Genomic DNA, 25,793 nt, shown 5'->3' on the forward strand with positions numbered 1-25,793 from the left:
CCACCCAAAGTGAAGTGCTTTTCTTAATCTTTGCCTGAAACAGAGCACAGACCCAGCGTGGTGTCTTAGACAGACCTATTATTGTTGTTGTTTGAAGTTGTTTTCATTTCTAAGACAATCCTGGTGAGTTGCCTGGGTTGTCCTTAAACTGAAATTGTCCTGCCTCAGCCTTCTGAATACTTAAGATAGTAGGCCTGGGTCACCAGGTCTGGCTTCACCCCACCCCAGGAAAAATGCACAGAGCTCAGGATGATTCAGGCACTTGGTGGGACTGGCATTCTCTCTATGCAAAAAATAGGTTCTAGTGTGTTTGTGTATGTGTGTGTGTGTGTGTGTGTGTGTGTGTGTGTGTCTGGAATCTTGGACAAAATTCAGGGCAAATGTAGGAGAAACTGGGTGCCCTACAGGACACCTGACTCCTGCACATATATTATCCCTCCCTATGCCCCACTTTTCAAGTACTCATTTTGTATGGGTGTGAGCATGAGTGTGCCTCCATCCATGAGTGGGAGCACAGGGACTGAGTCTGATCCCCAGCAGCCTGGTACAAGCTGGGCACATTGCAGTATGTCTGTAATCTCCACACTGGGGAGCTGGAGACAGGAGGATAACTGTGCTTCACTGACTGCCAGTCCAGTCTAACCAGTGAGTTTCACGTTCAGTTCAGAGACCTACCAACTCAAACAATGAGATGGAGAGCACCTGAGGAAAATACCTCTGTGAATCCCTGGTCTCCACTCCACCATACACACAAGACAAAAGACTCTACCCACATGACATACTCACACAACCAAAAAGATTAACATTAGATTAATGAGGTTTAATTAGCATCTTAAAAGAGAAAACAAGCAAAACAGATGAGGTAACAAGCAGAGCCTGGAGGGCTCCCTGAAGAGACACATAGGGATAGAGGCAGGCAGGGCTCAGGAAGCCATCTGAGCACAGGGAGGCAGCACCCGACGAGAGTGCTCCTGGACCCAGGGGTGCTTCAGGACCTGGGCTAGGGTCAGCCGATCTGAGGGATGGTACCTAAGAAGCTTGGAGATCAAGTCCTGGGCCCCCACAGGCACTGATGGAGGAAACCGAAAATCCACCTAATGAAGCCGGGGAAGAAGGAGAATCTAGTTAATCTCTTTGGTTAATTTTCTCCCTGTTCTGTAAGTCTCTATGAGGCACCCTGCTGCCTAGTAGCAAATAAACTTTTGTACACAGCCCAATCCCCCCAAAGGCCCAGGAGCCATCACTTTTTGGCTCCCTGGTAAATGCCCCTTGTGTGTGGCCACTCACCTTGAGGATGCGTCTGTATGTCTCACTGTGAGTGCTGCTCTCAAAGGGTGGAGTTCCCACCAGCAGCTCGTAGCAGAGCACCCCAATGCACCACAGATCCACCTTCTCATCATACGTTCTTGCCTCAATCATTTCTGGGGGCAAGTAGTCCAGAGTCCCACACATTGTCTTTCTCCTAGAGCAGGACACAGCAGGGAGCACCGTGCATGGGCTCAGAATGAGGGGAATCCTCCCTGTTCAGCTTCTGAGGAGACGGGAAACCTAGGGACGCCCTAAAGAGTCCTCTCCTAAGCAGAGGTGTAGGGGTCAGAAACACCAGGTGTTAATGGGGATCAAGATTCAGAGAGGCTGTGGGAGGTGACACATGGGTAGAACACTTGCTATGAAAACCCTGAGGACCTGAGTTCTATCCCCAGAACCCATATAAAGCTGGTGCATGTCTATAGTCCTAGCACTCCTACAGTGAACTGGGAGGCAGAGGAGAATCCCTGGAAACCTGAAGACCATCTAGCCAACTATGAAGTAGCAAACAAGGCACCCTGTCTCAATAAGGCAGAAGGTGAGTATACACCCACACACACACATACACACAAACATGGCAAATGCGTGCCTGCCCTCACACAAGTCAACACACACATGTCTAAACACAGAGATTTTTTACTATCATTCAGAAAAGTAGGTGGGTATAGCCACTCACATCTCCTATCCTAGCACTTGAGAAAGCTGAGCTAGGAAAGGAGTGCTATGTACTTGAATGTGCTAGAATAAATGCCAGGACAGGCAGGGCTACAATGTGAGACCTTTTCAGTCAATCAATCAGAAGGCCGGGCTGGCAAATTGATTCTGTGGTGAAGAGCACTGGCTGCATGGATTTCCTGGCACAAACCTAGCAGCTTACAACCATCTACAATTCTAGTCCAGGGGATCTGATGCCCTCTTCTGGCCTCTAAGAGCCCCAGGCATGAAAAATGGTGTACAAGTTCTACATGGAGGCAAATCATCCATACATGTGACATGAAAATTTAAAAAAAAGAAAAAAAAAAAAAAAGAAACAGAACTACCTCAGAGTAGGCAAGCACTGTAAAGGAAAACACACTAACCCCATGTTTCAGAATTCTTCAACCAGGTGAGATAGGAAGATTGCTATCGTTTGAGGCCTGCCAGCTTTGCAGAGTATGGAAGATTTAGATCATAACAGTTGTTTATCAAGAGGTACCAAGCAAATGTAGCTTATCTACATGGAAAACGTCATTCCTGCAAGACTTACATGGAATCTTATTGGTAAATGAAAATACTACTAAAGACTAGAAAAGCTCTGGTTAGTCCCTGTTAGTGTGTGTGTGCACACATGGCTACACACACTAACAGGGACAGAAGAGGACATTCAGTGTCTTTATTGCTCTCCACTTTATTCCATTAAGGCAAGGTCTCTCAGTAAACCTAATCCAGGCATTTCTGCCAGGCTGCATGGCCAGCTTCCAGGATCTGCCTGTCTCTACCCATCAATGCAGGATTAAATGAATTTGCAGCTATGCCCAATTTATTTATTTATTTGTTTGTTTTGTTTTTTTATTTTTCGAGACAGGGTTTCTCTGTGTAGACCTGGCTGTCCTGGACTCATTTTGTAGATCAGGCTGGTCTTGAATTCACAGAGATCTACCTTCCTCTGCCTCCTGAGTGCTGGGATTTACATGCGTGTGTCACTGGGCCCAGATATGCCCCAATTTGTATACAGTGCTTTCAATCTAAACTTAGGTTTTTGTGCTTACAAAGGAAGGGCTCTTATCTACTGAGTCATCACCCCACCCAATTCTTTTAATTTGCAAATACATTTTCAATATATGTATGTGGAAAGGTCTGTGTTTTAATACAAGCCCCAGTTTGTATCTGAGTCTTAACATGTGAGATAAACTCCCTTAAGGGAAGGCCTCAGTGGTGTGTGTGGCCCACCCACAACCCACTGACCTACCTGAGAGACGGGGTATGCACAGACCAGCCGAAGTCTGCAATCTTCACCTCGCCCCTGAGGCCCAGCAGGAGATTCTCTGGCTTAATGTCCCTGTGAATCACCTTATTCTCATGGCAGTGGGTCAGGGCATCAGCCAACTCCTCCATGATCTGTGGGAACAAAAGCTATCTGGTAGGGGAAGACTTTTCACAGCTTCCCTGTGAGGTAGAACAGGCATTGTGAATTTTAAGACTACAGTGCAATCTCACAACTCGACTATAATTCTATTATTTCTTTCTGTGTACATACTTGCATATGTGGATCATAGAGAAGAATCTTCAGTGTGGCTCCTTATTGTCTATTCATCTTGTTTGTTTGTTTTTCTAGCTTTTTGCTTTTTTGTTGTTGTTTTGGTTTGGTTTTGGTTTTTGAGACAGGGTTTGTCTATGTAGCCCTGACTGTCCCGGAACAATCTGGTGTAGACCAGATTGGTTTTGAACTCACAGAGATCCTCCTGAGTGCTGGGATTAAAGGTGTGAGCCATCACTGCCTGGATCTTTGTTCTTTTTAACACAGGGTCTCATGGTATAGCCCAGATAGCCTTTTAGCCTTGAACTCATGAGATCCGCCTGCTTCTGCCTCCCCAAGTGCAGGATTAAATGTATGCACCACCATGCTCTCCTGGATTCCCCAATCTCCTTAAATGGCACCATGGTTATAATTTTGCATAAACACTAAAATAGGCAGGTTTTCCCAGTGGACTTAGCAGAACAAGCAGCGAGACACAGAACCTGTACTGAGCCAATCATATCATTCCCCCAAGGGATTGGAGGCTAAAAGAATCAATACTTTTGATGTGCAGTGGAACAATGGCTGCTATGACTTTCTCCTCAGTGCCCTACAAATTTCTAGGTAACTTTCATTTTTTTGATACATATATCGTTCCAAGTCAGCCAAGACTACATAATGAGAAACCCCCCCACTCTTTCTTTCTCTCTCTCTCTCTCTCTCTCTCTCTCACACACACACACACACACACACACACACAGAATCTAATTTGTCAATACTAATATTCTGGAACTACACTGGGGATCAAACCCAGAGTCATACATATAACTGGGCAAGAACTGGACTACCAAGTTACATTTTGAAACCCCAGAAGAAAAAAAAGGAAAGAAAGGAAGGAAGGAAGGAAGGAAGGAAGGAAGGAAGGAAGGAAGGAAGGAAGGAAGGAAGGAAGAGCTAATAGAATCAGAAGATGGGTCTGATGGCACATGCTTGTCATCCCAGCACTTTGGTGACTGCAAGTTCAAGGCCAACCTGGGTTCTACAGAGTTCCAAGTCATTCTCAGCTATTTAGAAAGACCCAGTGCCTCAGGAAAAATTACAGCACCATGAACCAGGCATGGTGCCTATGTCTAAGCTCAGCATTTATGAGGCTCAACCAAGATTTTAACACATTTCAGATAATCTTGGAAATTCTGTGGCAGTCTGGGCTAGCCTGGCCTATGTAACGAGATTCCCCCAACTCAGACAAAAAGGGATGGAGGCCAGCAAGATGTCTCTGTGGGAGCTTGCTGTTCAAGCCTGGTGACCACATAGGGTAGAGGGAGAACAGACCCCTCCGTCCAAGCTGTCTTCTGACTTCTGCATGTGCACGTGCACGCTCCCCCAACGAACAGTAACTGTCATCACGGCACAGCCGACCCTCCCAGAGCCTCCCCTCACCGTGGCTGTGCGCTGCTCATCTAACTTCTGGTTTCTCTGAAGCTCCTTATAGAGCTCACCCCGGGGAGCATATTCCAGAATTAAGTACACCCGGCGAGCATCGTGGAAGTAGTTGTACAGGCGCAGGATATTGGGGTGACTGAAAGAGGAAGGAAGGGTCAATGCAGGCAAGATGCCACAGCATTAGAGACACTCGTTGCAAAGTTTGCCAAGCTGAGTTCCATCCCCAGATTCCGTTTGTGGAAGGAAAGAACCAATGCCTACAAGTTGTCCTCCACATGTGGGCTGTGACTCACAAATGCCTTTGTGCCACCCCAATACCTAATTAAATAAAAATGCTGGAAGGCGGCAGTGCAGGACTTTAATCCCAGCACTCCAGAGGAAGATGCGATGAATCCCGGGGTTTGAGACCAGCTTGATCTACAGACAGCCAGGGACAGTCCCCCACACACAGATCACACTTACTGTAAATGCGACTGGATCTCCACCTCCCTTCGAAGCTGGTGCTCCAATCCCTCCTTCTCTATCTGGGACTTGAAGAGGACCTTTAGGGCCACAATGAAGTGGTTTTCCTTCAACCGAGCCAGGTACACATTACCAAATTTCCCCTTACCCAGTGGCCGCCCTATTTCAAAGTCATCGATGGTGAAACGCCTGCTAAACAAAAAGCAGAGATGACCTCATCTCAGAGACTAGAAAGAGTCTGGGATCCCAACTGCTCCCCTTCCTCATTTACTCTGCTCACAACCCCAGCCCTGGGTAGTCCATGGGGAAATAGCATTTTGGATTTATTAGCCAATGCCCCACTTGCCCAGCTTGCTCTTGTGCTTCTAGATACCGAGGCAAGGCACTCACCTGGTTGAAGTGCTGGACTCCATCTGGCCGGAGGGTAAAAAAAGAGGAAGGAAAATGGCTGTGGCAATGCACACTGGCAGTCCTGATCTGTGGAGACAGGAGGATCACAAGTTCAAAGTCATCCTCTACTTCACAGCAACATTGAGATCCACTTTGAGGCTACAGAGACCCTGTCAGAGATTGGGGGAAGGTGGAAGAGGGAGAGGATCTCTTTCTGTTCCCCTCTATCTTTCTTTTTCTCTATCTTTCTCTCTTATCCATTCATCTATTGGGGATCCTCATGCTTTTAATGGTCTAAGTGCTCTCTTACATTCAGTATTTGCATTCTCTATGCCAAGATCAGTATCAACATTTGTCTGGTCTCAGGGTCTGGCATGGCTCTATTTAGAGCTGAACCCAACCTCTGTAAGACATTGGTGAAGGCTTCTCCAGGGCCTTGAATTACCTTAGAAAATGAAGTGGTTGTTTTAGCAGACTTCTCAACCATGTCTTAATGCTGTAACACAACATTGTTCAATCACTACATCAGATTGAATTTGTGTTTGTAAATCAGCATAAAGGCCTTCACTGAGCAGCTGGTGAAACATTTATCCCTCTTATTATATTTTGTTGTTCTATTTTTGTGGCTTTATTTCTACACCACAATAATCACTGTAACTGCTGACCAGCTTCTAACACACCACTCCCTTCCAATCTTGGGGGATAAGTCTATCCTGGGTTGCTTAATATTTGCTTATCGAAATCATGTATTCCACACTTTTCAATGGATTCTTTAACATGCTTTAGATCCAGCTTTCTACTGGACTCCATATCCATTCATCAGAAGCCTCACCACCCTCAGTAGCAGGCATATGTTGCACAGACTGGGAAAACTGATGGTGCTTACATATCCCCCAAACTCCTCGAGGTGCACCTGGCTGGACTGTAACCCGTTTTCCTGTACTGCCTCCTGCTCTTCTGGGCGTCTTGCCTCACACAGGTGCTCTGGGCACCTGGAAGCAAACTGCACGGAGCAGGGCGGGGTAGCAATTTGCCTTCCAACCTAACTTGCTTTCCTATTTCATCCTGAGGAAAATGTCTGCTCTCAGATGTCAGTCCTGAACCCTTTTCTCCTTCCACTGGCACTTTTGGCTTTCCAAGCACTTCAATCTCTATTCACAAACTCTAGTACATAGACAGCTCTGCAATCCTTTCTAACACCAGAGAGTTGAGTGAACCCTGAGTTTTCAGCTTTCTTCCCAACTTTTTTCCACATGGAATATATAAATACTATGAAGCAAAACCAGAAAATCCCTTCTGGGAGCAAGATAAGGGATTACCCAGAGACAGTAGCCGTATTTTGCTAACATCCTTAAACAACATTAATAACTTATCAAAACTTGATGATTCCTCCAATATACTTTAAAAGCGAAGTTACCCATTGAGCTAAGTCACGTTGAGGCCCACTTAGGCTACAGAGACCTTGTCAGACATTGGTAGAGGGAGAAGTAAGAGTGTGAGAGTTCGGGTAAGGGAGGAAGAAAGTAAGGGAAATTGGAGGGGGAGGACGAGGAAGAGAAAGAAATGGGCTGCAAAGAGGGAGGGATGAAAAAGAGCCTAGAAGGACGACGAAGAGATGGAGCGAGGAGTAAGGGACTAAGAGAGAAGGCTGAAGTCTTCTGTGCCTATGCACCCAACCCTGGCAGCAGACCCCAGCCCTTTCTACCCCTTTTGCTAGTGTCCAGTTTCTGTTTAAAGTTTCCTAGTAGCCCAGAATGGCCTCTTAACTGTGCCCATCCTTCTGCCGGGATTACACGCACTGGCCACCACCCTGGGTGTTGGTATGGGTTCCCATCCCTTTTTACTTGTGAGCGAAGCTGCGTCCGAGGAGGGCATCTACCGTCTTGCCTGAACTTAGGAAGTGATGGCACGCTGAAGTCCTGCTAGCTGCTTGAGTCCAGGCGCCTCTTGAAAGAGGTGGGCGGGTAACGCTGCGGCTGCAGCTGCTCCAACCGCCTAGAATGCACCACCCAACCCTAGGGCGCACTCACTGGTAAACCACTAGAACGGCAGCTCTCAAGCCCTTTCTAGACCGCGACTGGCCAGGGAATTGCAGATTCCAGCTGATAACCACTAGTTCGTCTTTCCGAAATCAAGAGCACACCCAATAGGGTGGTTTGAGAAGGAGCTTCCGCCACGAGGGCGGTCGACCAATAGGATGGTAGGGGCGGGACCAGACGTCCCCAGGAAGCCAAAGTCTCGGGAAAAGTAGTTAAATTTGCTGAGGTCGGCACACGGGGCAGTGAGTTTGCGCAGGTACAGATGATGTCAATGAACCTCAAAGACCCCGAAGGAAGAAATAGTAAATGTGCGGCCTTTCTATCAAATAGCACAAAACCTGTGTTTATTAGGATAGGGAGTTTAAAATCTTTAAAAGTCCAGCCCATGACAGGAGGCGGTGGCATGAGCCTTTGATCCCAGCACTCAGAAGGTAGAGGGGGTGTGAGTTTGAAAATACAAAACAAGCCAAGAGCCCAGCAAAGCAAGATCTTTATTTGAATTAGGCAGCTCAAACTGACTAGTCAGGAACACCACCACAGACTTGGAAGCTGACTTCATCTTCGAGAGTTCATAAATAGATGACAAAAATTCATTGTATTCAGGCTGTTACTGATCCGATAGGGCCCAGAACAGACTCAGCTTAACTGTGACCCTGAGCTAGAATATCACGGAGTTTTTAAGCCTGGAATCCATAAACATTTGTGCCAAGTTACAGTTACGTTTTCCCATCAATGAGGATTTAGGGATAGGGGACTTCCTTAGGAACACGTTTTTGTGGTTCACTCATCGATTCCCATTGGTTGGTTTACTGAACTGTGGTAGGGAGGCCTGTGCTCCAGCACACCCTGCCAATCCAAGCGTTTTCATCCTCCCTACCCAGTAAAGATTTTGTTTGCACAGAGGCTTACTGCTTTAAGAATTTGATGGCGTGTGGCACTGACGGTTTCCCCTTCCTCCATTTCCTGTTCTTTTTAGACTAGCCAAGTAGGACACCCTAGCCACTGGGAAAAACCACAGCCACCAACTGAGCGAGAATAAACAAATAATACACTTCTTGTCTCCCATCGTATTCACTTATCCGAAGCCTTGAACTCACAGACATCCCCCTGCCTCTGCCTCCCCAGGGCTGGGATTACAGGTATGCCCCCACTGTCACACGGCTAACAGATCTTAAGCGTGTTAAACTGTGCTTAAGGCACAATGGATGTAGCTTTCCATTTTTAATTTTTATAGCTTGGGGTATTATTTTTCTTTTTTTTTTTTTTTTTTTGAGATGGTGCCTCAGGTTGGTCTGGAATTCACTATGAAGCCAAGGTCATGTCATGTAACTCATGGACACCTCCTGAATGCTGGCATTGTGGCAACACACAACTACACTTCGTGGCTTCTTTTTCCTCTTCATTTTCTCTTGGAGACTGGGTCTCATTATGTAGCCCCAGCTGGCCTGGAACTCAAATATTCACCTGTCTCTGCTTCCTGAATGTAGGGTTTAAAGGCTTGTATCACCACATCCAGCCTTATATTTAGCTTCTTTTAAAAAATATTTGTGTGTGTGTTTGAGTGTTTTGCCTGCATATGTGTATGTGTACCATGCTCATGCCTAGTGCCCACAGAGACCACCATGTAGATGCTGGGGACCAGAAAGTACTCAGGAAGAGCAACAAGTCCTCTGAGCACTGAGCTAGCCTCTCCAAAAGAAGAAAAGAAAAATGTTTGTTGTAGGACTTCTCAGTACACTTGGCAGAACCATCATTATCCTCTGCTATATTTGAAGCCTTTTATTTGAAGTATTGGAAAATAGTCCTTACAGATTTTTTTTTTAATTAAATATTGCCTCTCCGTCTGTGTACGTGTGCAAATGCCTGTGGCAGTCAGAAGAGGGTGTGAGATACCCTGAAGCTGGAATTACAGGTGACTGTTAACTGCTTGACGTGGTTGCTGGCAACTGAATTCAGGTCTTCCAAGAGAAGTCATTCTCTGGACCACTGAGCTACCTCACCAGAGTTTCCCATCCCCACTGCAGTTTATTATTATTATTATTATTATTATTATTATTGAGATAGGGTTTCTCTGTGTAGTGCTGGCTTTCCTGGAACTTTATGTAGACCAGGCTAGCCTCACACTAAAAGATTTGCCTGCTTTTGCCTCCCATTAAAGGCCTGTGCCACCTGGCTTCACTACGTTTTTTTACCCTGAGAAATATTTGAGTCAGCTGAACACACAGGCTTATGATTTTCACCCCATAAAGGGCAAATATTTCAACTGTATGTTATGGAGAAAGCTGTATATTTATGTGACTAAGGGGGTGGAGACACAGCTCATCAATAAGAGAGCTTACATGCTTACACATACACAGAGTAGAAACATCTTGGTAAAGGTAAAGGAAAACACGAAAACGCTGTTGGAATTTGCAAGAGTACAAATATACTTATGTAAAATATGGAACCTTACTGCCTTAAATATGAAGTATTTTCATGGCTCAAGTGCCCCATTCCTCATAAAAGCTACTGGTCTCAAGAATAAAGACTATCAGCAGGGTGTGGTGATGCACGCCTGTAATCCAAGCACTCAAGGAGGCAGAGGTAGGTGGATCTCTATGAGTTCAAGGACAGCCTGGTCTACAAAATGGGTCTAGGACAGCCAAGGCTACACAGGGAAACCCTATCTTGGAAAAAAAAAAAAAAAGGAGAAGGAAAAGAAGGAAAGAAAGAGAGAGAGCAGAAAGAAAGAAAAAAGAAAGAAAGAAGAAAAGAAAAGCAAAGAGAAGGGAAGAGAAATGGCTCAGAGATTAAGAGGGCTGGCTGTTCTTCCAAACGTCCTGAGTTCAAGTCCCAGCAACTGCATGGTGGCTTACAACCATCTATAGTGAGATCTGATGCCCACTTCTGGAATGTAGGCACACATGCAGGATGAACACTGTATAAATAAATAAATCTTTAAAATATATATATATATATATATACATATATATATATATGTATATATATATATATATAGCTTAGGACACAATATGCAATACACACTTACAGACTTGTTCTAGCTAACTACCCTAATAACTGAACAGTAACAAGTAAAAAAGGGCCAAGGCCTTGTACCTCTGAAACACCCACCTCATGCCAAATAAACTGAGGAATGGCTATCAAATGCCACAAGTTTGGCAGGAAAGTCTGAAGAGACCTGTTTTTATTTTCTCTGCATCTGCTTCTTTGTAAAACAATCCCTGAGATAACACTGCAATGTTAACTAGGAGGGAAATGTGGCTGAAGCTTTTCCTATGTACAAACAAAACAAAATCCAAGCAAGAGTCTCTTTCCTGGGTGAATTTCCAGATGGGAAATAAGGCTATAAACTGCATCTGCTGATGTTGCTCTTCAGATGACAGAAAATATTCTGCAACAGGAACTTTTTTGTTTGTTTGTTTGTTTGTTTTTTAAATAGTCAAGACACTTGTGGAGTTTCTCTTTGGTATAAACAATCAGATGCTGAGGAAGATGTTTCCTGTGACAAAAGATTTCCCTCAGTGGTTACATTCAAGAAGTCTTTTCTTAGGAGGAGTCCTCAGAAGGTCACTGAGGTGTGCGTGGCTGTAAAAGGTCTTTCCTCATTTGACACACAGGTAGTATTTCTGCCACTGTGCATCTTTTGATGCTGAGTGAGGCATGAGCTACGGCTGAAGGCCTTCCCACACTCACTGCACTTATATGGCTTCTCCCCATTGTGGATGACGGCATGGCATATGAGGTTTGTGCTCCAGCAGAAGGACTTCCCAGACTCAATACATTCAAAAGGCTTTTCCCTACTATGAATTCGTTTGTGCCTCGTAAGACCTGACATGCGAGCAAAGGCCTTCCCACACTCTATGCACTCATAGGGCTTCTCTCCATTGTGGATGCTGAAATGACAAACGAGGTCTTTCCGGTTGGTAAAGGCTTTGCCACACTCTTTGCACTCAAAGGGTTTCTCTCCAGTGTGGGACCTTTTATGCAGGATGAACGTAGAGCAGTGGGTGAAGGCTTTGCCATAGTCAAGGCACTCAAAGGGCTTCTCCCAAGTGTGGATCACATAGTGGTGGATCAGGGCTGCACTCTCAAGGAAGACTTTCCCACACTCACTGCACTCATAGGGCCTCTTTCCTGTGTGTGTCTGCTGGTGCCACAGGAGGTATGACCTGTGCTTAAAGACCTGTCCACACTCAAAGCACTCATATGGGTTCTCTCCACCATGAACGATGTAGTGTCTAAGGAAGCCTCCCCTATGTCGAAAGACCTGTCCACATTCTGTACACACAAAAGATTTCTCTCCAGTATGTCTCCTTCTATGCAAGACAAAATTGGAGCGGTGGGTGAAGGACTTCCCACATTCACTGCACTGATATGGCCTCTCCCCGCTTTGGATTCGCTGGTGCTGGGTGAGGTATGACCTGCGGTTGAAGGCCTTCCCACATTCCAGGCATTCATAGGGTCTTTCTCTTGTGTGGATCATCTGGTGCTGAAGGAGATGAGTACTCTTTATGAAGGTCTTCCCACATTCTGTACACTCATAGGGCTTCACTCCAGAGTGGATCTTCTCATGTCCAGCAAGGAGGTGTTTCTTATTAAATACCTTCCCACATTCACTGCATTTGAAGATACTTCCCTCTTTCTCATGTATGAGCACTGGATACACTTCTTCAGCTGTCCCTCCAGCATCCTGTACAGGACTCATTTTCCCAGGGAGCTTCTCCCCCCAGGCATCCATCTCTTGTCTGAAGAGTCTTTTCTGAACTTCTGATGGACCATCACGGTCTTTGCTTTGCATCCACTTCATGTCTCCTGGGGTTCTTGGTGTTACCTCTCCCCAGAATAAGGTTCCCTCAGGCAGTTTTGGCTTACAAGCAGTAGGTCCTATGGCTTTGGTTTTTCCACTGACACCTAAAACAAATTCAACACACAAGAGGGACTGTTAGTAAAGACAACATAGAAAAAACAAAACCATTATGCTATTAAAAATATATTCACCAAGAAGCTAAAAATAGTGCCTTTATGCCTGCTATGTTATCTCCAAAGCCTAAGTTAGCAAATCTTGTTTGTTTTTTAAGACAAGGTTTCTCTGTGTAGCCCTAGTTGTCCTGAAACTCAAACTGTAGACCAAACTGGCCTCAAACTCAGAGATTTGCCTACTTCTGCCTCCCAAGTGCTGGGATTAAAGGCCTGCCTCTTTTTTCTCCTGGTCCTTGGACTCTAAATACTGTGAAAAGGAGATGTTGGGGACAGACTGGATCAAGATAGAGGAAGGGCCTTTCGAGGAATTGTTTTAATAATTTCAGGCTGGCTGTAGCTGGGCAGAGTAAAGCAGACACCCTGAAGTAAAATTCCTGTAGGTAATGGCCTAATACTGTCCCCATGGAAGACATGGACTACCTGGTGAGAAAGAAAGCACCCACAGGGAGCCTCAGTTTTTGTTCAGCATCATAGGAAATAACCTTCAAGTACCAGAGGTATCCAGAATTCCTTTTAAAATTCGTTATGGGTTCCTATCATTAAAACTAGTTAAGTATACTTTTTTTTTTTCTTCCCCAAATAGCTAATTCATTTCTGGCCCACCAGCAATTAACAAAAAAAAAAAGATGACTCAGGGAAAGGCTTGGCTTCACAAGAAAAGCAAATTATATAATTAGAAGGTTTGACTTAGATAACTAGCATGGTGGTGGATGCCTTTAATCTCAGCACTTGGGAAACGGGGACATGTGGATCTCTGGGAGTTCGAAGCCAGCCTAGTCTACATAGTGAGTTTGAGGACAACTAGAGCTACATAATAGAGAAACTCTGTCTCAAAAAAAAATAAATAAAAATAAAAAAGGTTTGGCTTGGGCAAGAGGTATGTGGAGATATGGTTCAGAGTAAAGACACTACTGGCTGTTCAATCCAGGTGCTAATACTATCTTTGGTAAAGTCAGGAGAAAACCAGCTCCACAGCTGTTCTCTGGCCTTCACACATGTGCCACCAACCCCTAAAAAAATAAATGTAAAATAATTTTTTAAACATTAAGCCCAAATGCCAACCAACACATGGACAGTACCTGGCTTTAACAGGCCCACGTGACACTGTGAATACAGTGACACTGAGATCTTACACAGCAGATTATTCAGGAAGATATGAGCAAGGGACTACCTTTTAGTGACTCTCATGAACAAGAAGGTTAGAAAGGATAGTAGGTAGAGCAGAGTTGTGAATGGAAATTGGGAGATTGATAAAGGACACCTTTTCCTATGGTGTCTGGAGAGAAATGTGTGGAATATTTACTAGATATGACTAATCTGGTATAAAGGCCACACATACCCCACTTCCACATGGGCTGCACAGGCACATTAGAATTCTCACGGCATTTAGTAAACAAAAAGTAATAGAGCTTTAGACGTATTCTCCTCCTGCTCAGACACTGATGCTAGTGTATCAACACATGAAGTGATTCTATCTTTTCCAAAGGAACCCACCCCATGCTTAATGATTGCCATCAATTTCCAGGGACAGACTGGGTGCAGGCCACTAACAGATGTTGATAAAACATCTGTTCTTCTTCGATACATAGCTCAGTAACATATCCCAGCCCTGCAGGCCCCAGGAAGACCAAATGCCTAGTTCTTTTAATAGAACTGGTGTCCCTGGCCGGGTGGTGGTGGCACTTGGGAGGCAGAGGCAGGTGGATCTTTTTGAGTATGAGACCAGCTTGGTCCACAGAGTATCCAGGACAGCCAAGGCTATACAGAAAGACCCTGTCTCAAATAAATAAATAAATACAGAAATAAATAAATAAATAAAAAGATAAAAAGAACTGGTGTTCCTAGAAGTGGGGAGGACATGTCTTCCTGTCTCAGTCTCTGGAAGATGGCAGAAAACCTTACAGCAACAAGCTGCTGACAGAATGTATGTCAGTCCCTGAACAGCTGTGTGACACAAAGCTCTCAGCTGTTCACTGATACTGCAATGGGTAAGAAAAAGTTACATGCTGACCCAATGAGCCTGGAATCTGGCATGGCTTAGTCATGCTTACTTCAATGGTGTGAATGACGGCATCCCCCGTGGGCATCTAATACACATCTCCAGCTGCTGGCACTGTTTAGGGAGGCTTAGGGGTTAACCCTGCTGGAGGAATACATCATTGGGGCAGGCTTTGAGGTTTTAAAAGCCATGCACCATTCCCGGAGTGCTCTCTGCTTCTGGACTGTGGCTCAAAATATAAGCTTCTCCAGCTGCCAATTCTGCTGCTTGTGATCTCACTTCCCTGCCATGATGGACTCTTATCCCTCATGAACCATAAGCCAAATAAACCCTTCCTTCTGTAAGTTAATGCGGTCATAGCATTTAGCACAGCAACAGAAGTAATGCATACATTTAAACCAACAAGTGACTGATCCATGTCATGAGAGCCACAGAACTGGTGACCAGGAAGCCAGGCCAAGCCCATGCAGGTAGAGGGAGAGCGTCCTGAGACAGTGACTTATGAATCTGACTCATTCCCAAGAGAGGTGACAAAAGGGACATGGCTGGGGGAATCAGAAGGGCCACAGATCACAGGGTTCCACAGCTCTAAATCCTGAAGTGAGATACTAAGAAATGTCCCAGGAGAATGGCTCAGTAGTTAATGAACTCAAAGGATCTGAGTTCAATTCCCAGCACTGGAATCAGGTGACTCAACAGTGGCTTATAACCTCATCTACAGGGGGTCTGGCACTCTCTTCTGACCTCTTAGAGCACCTACATATGTGTGGCATATACTCACAGACACATAAATAAAAATCTCTAGAGGGAGGGAAAAAAAACCTTCCAGGAGATCCCTGGTCCAAACCTCCATGCTGTTCCACCAGTCCAAACCTGGACTTTTACCTAAGCAGGTGCTTTCAGAGAGGGACTTTGCCACTGTCCATGATTCCTGCACTTGCTCCGGCTGGCATAATAGCTCCACTTTTTGAACAGGATACCCTTCAGGGAGAACAGGAAAAAAAAAAAAACACACTTGAGGATTTTGGTGAAACAAGATAAATACCCTCAGTCTCACAGGATGTGGTCTGGACCTTGAAATGAAGCTGCTCCCATCAACACAAAAAAAGGTGAAACATGCCAGGAGTGGTGGCACACGCCTGAGCTCCCAGCACTCTGTGAGGGCAGAGGCAGGAGGATGTCTGTGAGTTCAAGGCCAGCCTGGTCTACAAAGAGAGTCCAGGACAGCCAAGCCTACATAGAGAAACCCTGTCTCAAAAACAAACACAACAAAAACAAAAGGTGAAACATAACTCACAAACTAAGTTTGCAGTATCATGCCACACACTCCATTAGAAACTAATACTTGTTTGGCAAGATCACTCGGTGATAGAAGCACCTGTTGCCAAAACCGAAGCAAACATTTTAAGTGCAGTATGTCATACTGGGGATGAAAGCACTCATCTGTAATTGCAGCACTTGAGAAATGCAGAGAAATAAGGACAGCCTGTTTAGATAAGAAAACCTTCCTCAAAAACAAAATGAAATAAAACAAAAAATCTCTAAAACCCAAAAATAAGTTATCTGTATTAGTCTTTTTTTTTCTGCTGAAACAAAAGAAATAATAAGCGAAAGAAATAACAATCCCAGCATTCAGGAGGCAAAGGCAGGCGGATCTCTAAGAGTTCGAGGCCAGCCTGTTTTACAGAGCAAGTCCAGGACAGCCAGGGCTATTACTCAGAGAAAAAAAAAAAAAAAAGTTTTATAGTATTCTTCCTCTAGGTCAAAGATTCGATACAGATTCTATTTTGGAATTTCCTCATAGCATCCCAGATAGACAGTTCATACTATGATCATGATTTCTCCATTTTATACATGGACAAATCAAGGTTCAGATTTTATCATGGGGGGGCAAGATGGCTAAACTAAAGCAGAAACCGAATCCCAGCCATCTCTTTCCTATGTGCTGTTTATCCACAAAATGCAGAAGGTGTGGAGTGCAGGCACAACTGGGACGTCTGTCATGAGGATCCTAGTAATGGCGATGGCAAGTGTGGGTGCAGTGGCCGACACGCACATGGGCTGTAGGGCAATGTTATTCTGAAGGCTGTTCTTGTAACAAGTGTGGGTGCAGTGGCCGACACGCACATGGACTGTAGGGCAATGTTATTCTGAAGGCTGTTCTTGTAACAAGTGTGGGTGCAGTGGCCGACACGCACATGGACTGTAGGGCAATGTTATTCTGAAGGCTGTTCTTGTAACAACTGATTTACACCGACAAGAGCAATGGAAATGGATATTCAATATGTTCACATCCAAGCAGACGATGCTGGGCACAGTGGGACTGGATAAGAGGTCTTGACACAGTGGGACTGGATAAGAGGTCTTGACACAGTGGGACTGGATAAGAGGTCTTGACACAGTGGGACTGGATAAGAGGTCTTGACACAGTGGGACTGGATAAGAGGTCTTGACACAGTGGGACTGGATAAGAGGTCTTGGGCTAAAAAGTCTTAAGGAGCAGAAGATAGGTCAACAGTTAAGAGCACTTGCTGCTGCGGCAGAAGACCTCCTTTTGCTTCCCAGCACCCACATGGGCAGATCACAGCAGCCTCTAAGTCCAGTTTTAGGGGCTCCAAACCCTCCAATACTATGCATACATGTGGTACACATACAGACAAGTAGGTGTATACATGTGCACAACAATTAAAAAAACAATTGAAAGAAAATAAGAAAAGGACCAACTCTGGGATGGGACACCAGACACTGGGCTGCAGACTCTGGACACCCAAGAGTCTACACAAAATGGAGAAAGCCACAAACTCCAAGAGGGGTCAATAGCAGAGACAGAATGGTAGGTGGTGATGAGGCAGGGCTTACATAGGAAGATAAATTAGTTGCAGAAAGCAGAGGTCAGGGAAGGGCACACTCAGTGCCTACACTCTAACACTTCACTGTAGTATTAAAAACCCTATACATAAACATTTTTTGTCTGTTTTTTTGTGTGTGTGCATGAATGAAGATTAGAAAACAATTTGTGGGATTCAGTTCTCTCCTTCCACTATGTGGGGCCTGGGAATCAGTCAGGTCATCAGGCTCGGTGCCAAGCACCTTTACCATTGAGCCACATTACTGTTCAGGATATTTAATGGTGGGGAAAGACCTTTTAAGAAGATGCTGGGCTGGAGGCGCGTGGCAGAGGTGTACGAGAGTGGGCCTGCAGGATGGTAAAACACAAGAGGAAAGGTCCTGAAGACCCAGGGAAGAAGAGTAAAAAGCAGAAGGCAACTCCGGCAGAAGAGACGCCGAGTGCACCTGAAGCCAAGCCCTGCAAAGAGGCAGCCGGCCCCGAGGTGCGGGAGGCCAGCCCTGAGCTGTCCCCAGAGGAGAGGAGGGTCGTGGAGAGGAAGCTGAAGAAGGAGCGGAAGAAGGAAGAGAAGAAGCGGCTGCGAGAGGCAGGCATTGCTGGGGCGCAGACAGCCAGGGTGCAGACCCCGCCAGCCAGCCCCTCGGCTGCCGGCTGCCGTTCTGGCCCTGGAGTACCTCCAAGGGTGGGCCCGGAAGCAGGAGAGCTGGAAATTCCAGAAGACGAGGCAGACGTGGCTCCTGCTGCACATGTATGACGAGGACAAGGTCCCTGACGAGCACTTTCCTACCCTGCTGAGCTACCTCGAGGGTTTGAAGGGCAGTGCCCGAGAGCTGACGATCCAGAAGGCTGAGGTCCTGATGCCGGAGATGGATGAGGCCGGAGACCCGCCGCTGGGGAAGGTGCAGCGCCTCCGGCAGGTGCTGCAGCTGCTCTCCTAACCTTGGGCCCTGAGGACGCCCTGGCCACCTCCTCCCACCACTGTGGGAGCAAGCAGGCCTCCAGCAGCTCATCCGGCTCTGCTCGAGGACTTCCTCCTAAGTTCTGGGAAGAGCCCTCCATCCCCCTCCCTACAAGCCGATGCCTTAGACTTGAACGTGGGCTCCCTGACTCCGAGGTGCCACCGCACGCCTGCGGCCCCAGCGTGGCTGTGAACAGACTTTGTTTTCCCACCAGGTATATCTTAGAGACTGGCCCACGCTGGCTTTCTCCGTCAACCGGACTCCCTGCTGTTGGGGCGGTGGTCTCCTACGTACTCAGTCAGGGCCTCTGCAGTGCAGCCTGGCCATAACTCACCTGTCTGCGGGGAGACCCGCTAGGGGCCTGTAGCGAGGACCCTGGGCCCTTGCGGCCACCCACAAGCTACCAGAGGCTGCTGCTCTGCGATCCTCCTCAGGTCAGCAGCCTTCATTTCTCACTGAATGTCTCAGCCAGCCTGTTGGCAACAGAATGACCTCACATTTGTGTCTGGACCGGTGTCGCCATCAGAACACATACCCCACTCCCAGTGGGGGACTTTCCCTTCAGACCATGGAGTCGCCCATAGGAGCCACATAGGGAGGGCACAGACAGCCACGGGGGATGGGCGACACAAGTCTAGCTCAGTGAGCAGTGGGTTCCCTGCGGTCCTCGAGGGAGCCATGCAGTGTCCGCCTTCTGGGTCCTGTTCTCCAGCCCAAAGCTTCTGGAACTCACTCACACGCCCTTTGCACCAAAGTGTCCCCTGGCTATAGAGGTATATAAAAGAGGTTTACAGATAAATATATACTAGATCATGAGAAGTTTATTTTAAAACAATTCTGAATACATATAATTTGCCATTTATTAAAGATGAAAGCACATTTGCAAAAAAAAAAAAAAAAAAAGAAGAAGAAGAAGAAGATGCTGACTGTGCTGAGAAAAAGAAAAGATGTGACGTGAAATGCTGCATTGTATTGAGCATAGTCCTAAGCAAAGGAAAACACCAAGGGCATTCTTGATGGAGAACAGGACAGGCAGCCTGCAGAGAAATAGGAAGGAGCCCAGGTGGACCGAAGCACTGTGCATCTTGGGCTGAAAGGAACATGTGAAATGAGACCAGAAAGGTCTTCTTATTTATTTATATTTAAAGACTTATTGTATTGTTTATGTTTGTGTATGTTAGATACTTTCTTTTGCTGTCATCAAACACCATGATCAAGGCACCTTGTAGAAGGAAGAGTTCATGTGGGTTTCAGCAGGGTTAGAATTCATGTTAGTAGAGAGACACAAAACCAGCAGGCATGGCAGTAGCAGCAAGAAGCTGAAAAGTCTTATCACTAATCACAAGCATGAAGCACAGTGAACTGGAAGTAGGGCAAGGCTTTTAGGCTTAACCCCAGCGATGTGCTTCCTCTAGCAAGACTGCACTTCCCCATAACCTCTCCAAACGGCATCACCAACCAAGGACCACCTGTTCAAACACCTGAGTCTATGGGGACATTTCTAATTTAAACTACAGGGTGTGTGTGTGTGTGTGTGTGTGTGTGTGTGTGCAAATGCACACACAAATGTGCATGTAACCCTAAGAGGATTTCCCATGAGTCTGAGGTCAACCTAGGCTACATAGTGTGATTCCAGGTCATCCTGCACTACAGAATGAGAGATCTTGCTTTTAAAAAGCTGATGGTATAGCCAGGCATGATGGCACACGTCTATAATCCCACCACTCACGAAGGAAGAGGCAGGTGGATATCTATGAGTTAGAGGCTAGCCTGGTCTACAAAGTGTGTTCAAGACATCCAAGGATACACAGAGAAACCCTGTGTCAAGAATAAAAAACAACAACAACAAAAAGCTACTGCTGGTAGTGGTAGTGGTGCAGTGGATAAAGCTGCTTGCCACCAAGCCTGGCAATCTAAGTTTGATTCCTAGGATCCATATGGTGGAAGAAGAGAACTGAGTATCTGCAAGTTGCCCTTTGAACTCCACATACAACACATGTGTACCAATGTGTATAAAAATGAGTAAAATAAATTTTAAAAAATTTAGAGTAGAAAGCCTTACCCAGAGATTTCCATCATTACCTCCCAGTATAGACTCTTTTGAGCAGGATCCAGCTGTCCCCACTCCTCCTGGGTGAAAGCCACAGCTACATCTTCAAAGGTCAGAGACACCTTGCAAAGTCAAAGAGAGGCATCAGTGTTAGCCTTGGGGTTTGATGAGAAGAGCTGGCCCATGCCTCTCTGAAAGAGGTTAAGAGAGACGAAGGCCCAAACCACACAGCGTCTCTTCAGACACATGTTCCATTCCGGGACCCAGGATTAGGAAGATGATGCTCAGGGAACACAAGTAGATAGAGAAAGGCTGCCCATGCAAGAGTCATCAGAGCCTGGCAACTCACACCTATAATCCCAGCATGAAGCCAACCTGGGCTATATATAGCAAGCTCAAAGCCAGCCTGGGCTATGTGAGACTCTGTCTTAAAAAAAAAAAAAAAAAGCAAGATAGGGTAAAGGCACTTAGTGGCACTTGCCACTAAGCCTGACAACTTGAGTTCAATACCTGGAAAGAGAACGAATTCCCTCCAGTTGTCCTCTGACCTCTATTCTCAAGCTGTTACAAGCATGCACACACACATACCATAAATAAAGCTTTGAAATATATAGCATAAACAAACAAATAAATATGGAAAAGAGCACTACCCCACACAAAACCAGAAGGATAGATAACATCAGCAAAAATGTGTGGACTACAGCATTCTGGGAACCAGAGGAACAAAGAAACAAAGGTGAAGCTGTACAGCTAACAGGCAGAGCCTCTCCATGACAGTTCACAACAGTAATTCTCTAGGGCTGCCAAGATGGCACAATGGGTAAAGACATTTGCTGTCAAGCCTGATGACCTGAATTCAAGCCCTGAACCCACATGGTGGAAAGTGAGAAGCAACTCCCTTAAGTAGTCCTCTGATCTCCTCACCCATTAACATGCATGCATGCATGCACACTAAATAAACAAACAAAAGAAAAACAACAGTTCTATCCGACAACAGGAAGTTTTAAAAGAGAAATTCTCTAATGCTCGCTGTGAAAATATTCTTAATGTTCTACAGTCGCTGAGGTCACCATCATCAGGTCTTCACAGAGCAGTAACTTGAGGCTAAAGCGCTTTACCAACTCAGCTGGAATCACATGCTACTACGGAAGGATTTGCACATGGGTTTAAAGTTGTAATAGCAATCTTGACACTCCATTAATAGCAAGGAGAATCTAAAATAACAAACTTATTCCAAAAAGGAGTTACAGAGCTAAAGAGCTAGCTCTGAGGCTAACAACAATGGACCTGAGGTTGGCTCCTAGCACTCACATCATTATCTCCTGCCCCAGGCATTGGATTGCCTGTTCTGGCCTTGGAGGGCACTTGTATTCATGTGCACATACCGTTATGCAAACATCACTTAAGAAAGATTTTTATGGCCAGGTGGTGGTGGTGCACGGCTTTAATCCCAGGACTTGGGAGGCAGAGGCAGTCGGATCTCTGTGAGTTCGAGGCCAGACTGATCTACAGACTGAGTTATAGGACAGCCAAAGCTACAGAGAAACCCTGTCTCGAAAAAAAGAAAGAAAGAGAGAGAGAGAAAGAGAGAGAGAGAGAGGAAGGAAGGAAGGAAGGAAGGAAGGAAAGGAGGAAGGAAGGAACGAAGGAAGGAACGAAGGAAGGAAGGAAGGAAGGAACGAAGGAAGAAAGAAAGAAAAATTTTTATAGCCAGGCACTCGTGACACACACTTTAATACCAGCACTTGGAAGCAGAGGCAGGCAGATATCTGTGAGTTTGAGACTAGCCTAGTGAGTTTGTATAGTGTTTCTGCTCTTTTTTTTTTTCCTGATAAATCCACTTAATCACTTCTGAAAAATACCCTTCTAACAAGACTAGATATTTTAGCTGGCTTCACAAGAAATGTGCATGAGTTGGTTGTGGTGGCTCACATCTGTATTCCCAGCACTATGGGGGCTAATACAGAATTTGAGGCCAGCCTCAGCTACAGAGTAAAACCTTGTCTGAATACAAGAAAGGTAGTAGAACCTACTTGAGACAAAGCCCTGATCAGATTCCTGAGTGGCCTAGACTTTTCTTAGGCCTCCTAGACTCCCAGAGAAATTCCACAAGGAGATGTCCCTCTTTTTTCCCTGCTAGATTGTTACAGCCCTTGTCCCTAATGTAAGACACTTCAAAACTAGGAAACACAAATGGTCATGGATTAATAATGCCAGCTGTGGCTCTCATGATTGGACACTAATATGGAGAAGGCTACAGTAACCTCATAGGTACTGGCTGGACCTCCTTAAATGGCCAATATACCTTGAATTCCTCCAAGCGTGTCTCTCTAAATGGACTGCCCTAGCTTCCTTGCCTTTCCCAATCCAGCACTGCTGCACAGAGGTCTGTTAGTCTGGGTGGCTCCTCCCAGGCATAGTAGGAGTTAATAGTATGACTGGAGCATCATTTACTCTTGCAACAACTTATCCATGATAACATAAAAAGCACAGCTCTCACCTCAAAGCAGGTAAGAGTTTATTCTGAAGCCAAATATGGGAACCATGACCCTGGAACTCAGGTTTAGGTTAACCCAAATGCCACATTCCAAAGGTTTTAAGATACAAAACAAGGAAGGGCATACATCAAGATATTTGCAAATACACTCATGTAATGATATAGTAAAAATGCCTCTTAGACATATAAAAATAGCTTAGTCAGGAACTCCATTACATCCAAGGCTGTACCTGATAACTAGAACCCAGTGACATCACTCACTCAAGATAGCCAGACACAGTCCTAGAACTGCATGATGCCCACTGGACAGTATATAAGCAGAGACCAAGAGCAACGTTCTGCTTTGCACATCTAGAGAGATACCGGCTTAATCTGCCCTGCAGTTGGAGAGTCTATCCCAGGATCCTAACCCTCAAAGAGACTTCCTTTAGAGACTGGACCTGTCATTCAACTAAGATACATGGCATAGGTGAAAAACCTTTAGTGTGTGGACATTATGTGATGACAGCATAATAAAATACAACTGTTGTTATACTAACTACATCTACCTTCTTGCTCGAGACAACTCACAAATATATCAGGCAGGCAGGTTAGAGTTCAGTGAAGAAACTTTCGCTACAGGCTTCAAATGCTATCTGATTGACTGATTGATTGATTGATTTAAGATTTCTGGTTGGTGGAAGTTAGAGGTCTGCTAAGCCAACACATCCAAAATGTTTTGTCTATGTTTCACAATGATATTAAGTCAGACACTGAGGTAAGCAAGGAATAATTATAAGGGGGCTAAAGATAGCCCAAGATAATTAAACAGGGTAAACAGGGTCTTGACCTGCAAAGTACCAATCCCTTCTCATTCACTGGCGTTCTAATCAGTCAATCTGCTGTCAGATGCAGCTTCCGTCCGGAAACTATAGTTCAAACTGAGCATCTTTAGGCAGCATCTAGAACCACTAACAAATTAGGTGGCCCTACTATGCCCTCCCCAAAAATGACAACGGTAGAGCTCACCGGGGCCTTCGGATGAGGAGCAATTTAAAGCTCACAACTCACTCACCTGTGTATGTTTCTTCCCGAACGCCATAGTTGGACTTTTCGTGGGCAGGATGAGGTGGACGGAGCGCCTTTCAGGCCTCAGCTCAACCTCCCCACGCCGGTCCGGCCTTGGCCAGGGGACCACGGAAATCGGCTGGACTCGGGACCGCGGGATCTTCCGTGGAAATGACAAACCGCTGCCCTTGGCTGCTGCACGCTGAAGGACGAGTGCTGAGAGGTCGCTGCTTCCCGGAGGAGAAGACCACCCAGAATGCGGCTACAAGCCTAGGCTTCCGGCATTTAGTTAACTCAAGCCCCTGGGAACCAAAGTGCTAAGGCAATGGCGTCTGCGGCGAGCAACCCAGAAGTGCACCCGTCCTGGTCCATTATTGGACCTGAGCGCAGTAAAGTCTTCTGGGTGATGTAGTTTTTCCACTATGCCCGACCAGACTGGTAGGGCTTTCCCCAGTAAGTCTTGCCCAATGTGTAAGGCATTAACGGTTCCAGTTTCTCTCAAATGCTGGGACATCTAGAGGACTTAGTTTGTGTGAAGAACCCAGGAATAGGGTTAAGACCACCATTCTTTCAGGGAAATAGAGCTTGGGAGGCAGAGGGATTTGCCCATTTTAGGGTTAGTGCAACAGTGTGGATCCTGAGATTTAGCTGATCTCATGATTTGTCCTTTTTAGATACTTCCTACCAGGATCGCCTTCTGAGCTGATAACAGATAGTGTAGCTTAATATTCTTCATGAGGAGGATGCTGGAAGCCTCACCTCAACATATTTGTTCCATCATCCTTACTGTCCTAGGTTTTGTGTGGCCCAGAACAGACTCAACAGATGTACAGACTTCTGGGTCACTAGATCATTCAATTTTCCCTCATCTGACTTGTGAAAGCTGCAAAGGTAGGAGGTTTAGGGGCCTCGGGGTCAATCTGATAAGATTCTAACATAGAAAAGTAACTGTCATATGGGCAGTTCAGCCTATGTCTGAACACTGAGAATGGACCTGAGCCTGGGTATATACATTTGGGAATTACGAATCCTATGGGGTTGCTCACAGTTGTGATCCCAGCATTCAAGATAGTGATTCAGGAGACTTGCCGTAAGCTCCATACCAGCATGGGCTACATTGTGAGTTTCAAGCCAGCCTGGGCTAAAGAGTTCTCCCTCCCCAGTCTATCTCCTCACCAGCCTCTCTCTCCTGAGATATATAAATTCTATACTCTCACATTCCAGCCAGGCATGGCGGTCCTTGCCTATGATTTCAGCACTTGTGCAGATAGGAGGACCAGGAGTTAAAGGTCTTTCTCAACCCTACGTTCTGCACACTAATGTGATTATCCAGTTTTGGTGCCTGGTCTTTAACATAATGGCCTATGGTTTCTTCAGTGTTGTTGCAGTTGACAAGATCTAATTATTTTATATGGGTGAATAGTATTCCATTATATATGTATACTGCATTTCTTTATTCATGAACATATAGGTAGATTCAATTTCTTGACTATTCTGAATAGTGCTGTAACAAACCTAGGAGTACAGATATTTCTTCACCATCTTGATTTTATTTC

General features: G+C 45.6%; 2 protein-coding genes and 1 pseudogene across 8 annotated transcripts; 1 reads left to right on the forward strand and 2 right to left on the reverse strand.

The window, feature by feature from the left end:
• Window positions 1-799: 799 nt before the first annotated feature.
• On the reverse strand, window positions 800-11,091 carry Aurkc (aurora kinase C). Of its 7 annotated transcripts, none has more exons than XM_060375854.1 (7): window positions 10,969-11,091; window positions 5,819-5,905; window positions 5,429-5,617; window positions 4,964-5,102; window positions 3,257-3,405; window positions 1,288-1,462; window positions 800-1,094 (listed from the first exon to the last, which is right to left on the reverse strand). In XM_060375854.1, the coding sequence occupies exons 1-7, from the start codon at window positions 10,971-10,973 to the stop codon at window positions 924-926; spliced, it is 915 nt and encodes a 304-aa protein (XP_060231837.1). In that variant the 5' UTR covers window positions 10,974-11,091; the 3' UTR covers window positions 800-923. The 7 variants fall into 7 exon arrangements, with proteins under 7 accessions (XP_060231837.1, XP_060231832.1, XP_060231867.1 ...); XM_060375849.1 differs by having other exon boundaries at window positions 5,429-5,620; XM_060375884.1 differs by lacking the exon at window positions 10,969-11,091 and adding an exon at window positions 7,849-7,949.
• LOC110542172 (zinc finger protein 264-like) lies at window positions 8,330-24,588 on the reverse strand. Its single transcript, XM_060375820.1, has 4 exons — window positions 24,245-24,588; window positions 20,706-20,815; window positions 15,722-15,817; window positions 8,330-12,768 (listed from the first exon to the last, which is right to left on the reverse strand). Exon 4 carries the CDS (start codon window positions 12,662-12,664, stop codon window positions 11,417-11,419), a length of 1,248 nt encoding a protein of 415 aa, XP_060231803.1. The 5' UTR covers window positions 12,665-12,768; window positions 15,722-15,817; window positions 20,706-20,815; window positions 24,245-24,588; the 3' UTR covers window positions 8,330-11,416.
• On the forward strand, window positions 18,005-19,536 carry LOC110542171 (uncharacterized protein C7orf50 homolog; annotated as a pseudogene).
• Window positions 24,589-25,793: the final 1,205 nt, after the last annotated feature.

The sequence above is a fragment of the Meriones unguiculatus genome, chromosome 1, assembly GCF_030254825.1.
Source record: "Meriones unguiculatus strain TT.TT164.6M chromosome 1, Bangor_MerUng_6.1, whole genome shotgun sequence".
Lineage (NCBI taxonomy): Eukaryota > Metazoa > Chordata > Mammalia > Rodentia > Muridae > Meriones > Meriones unguiculatus.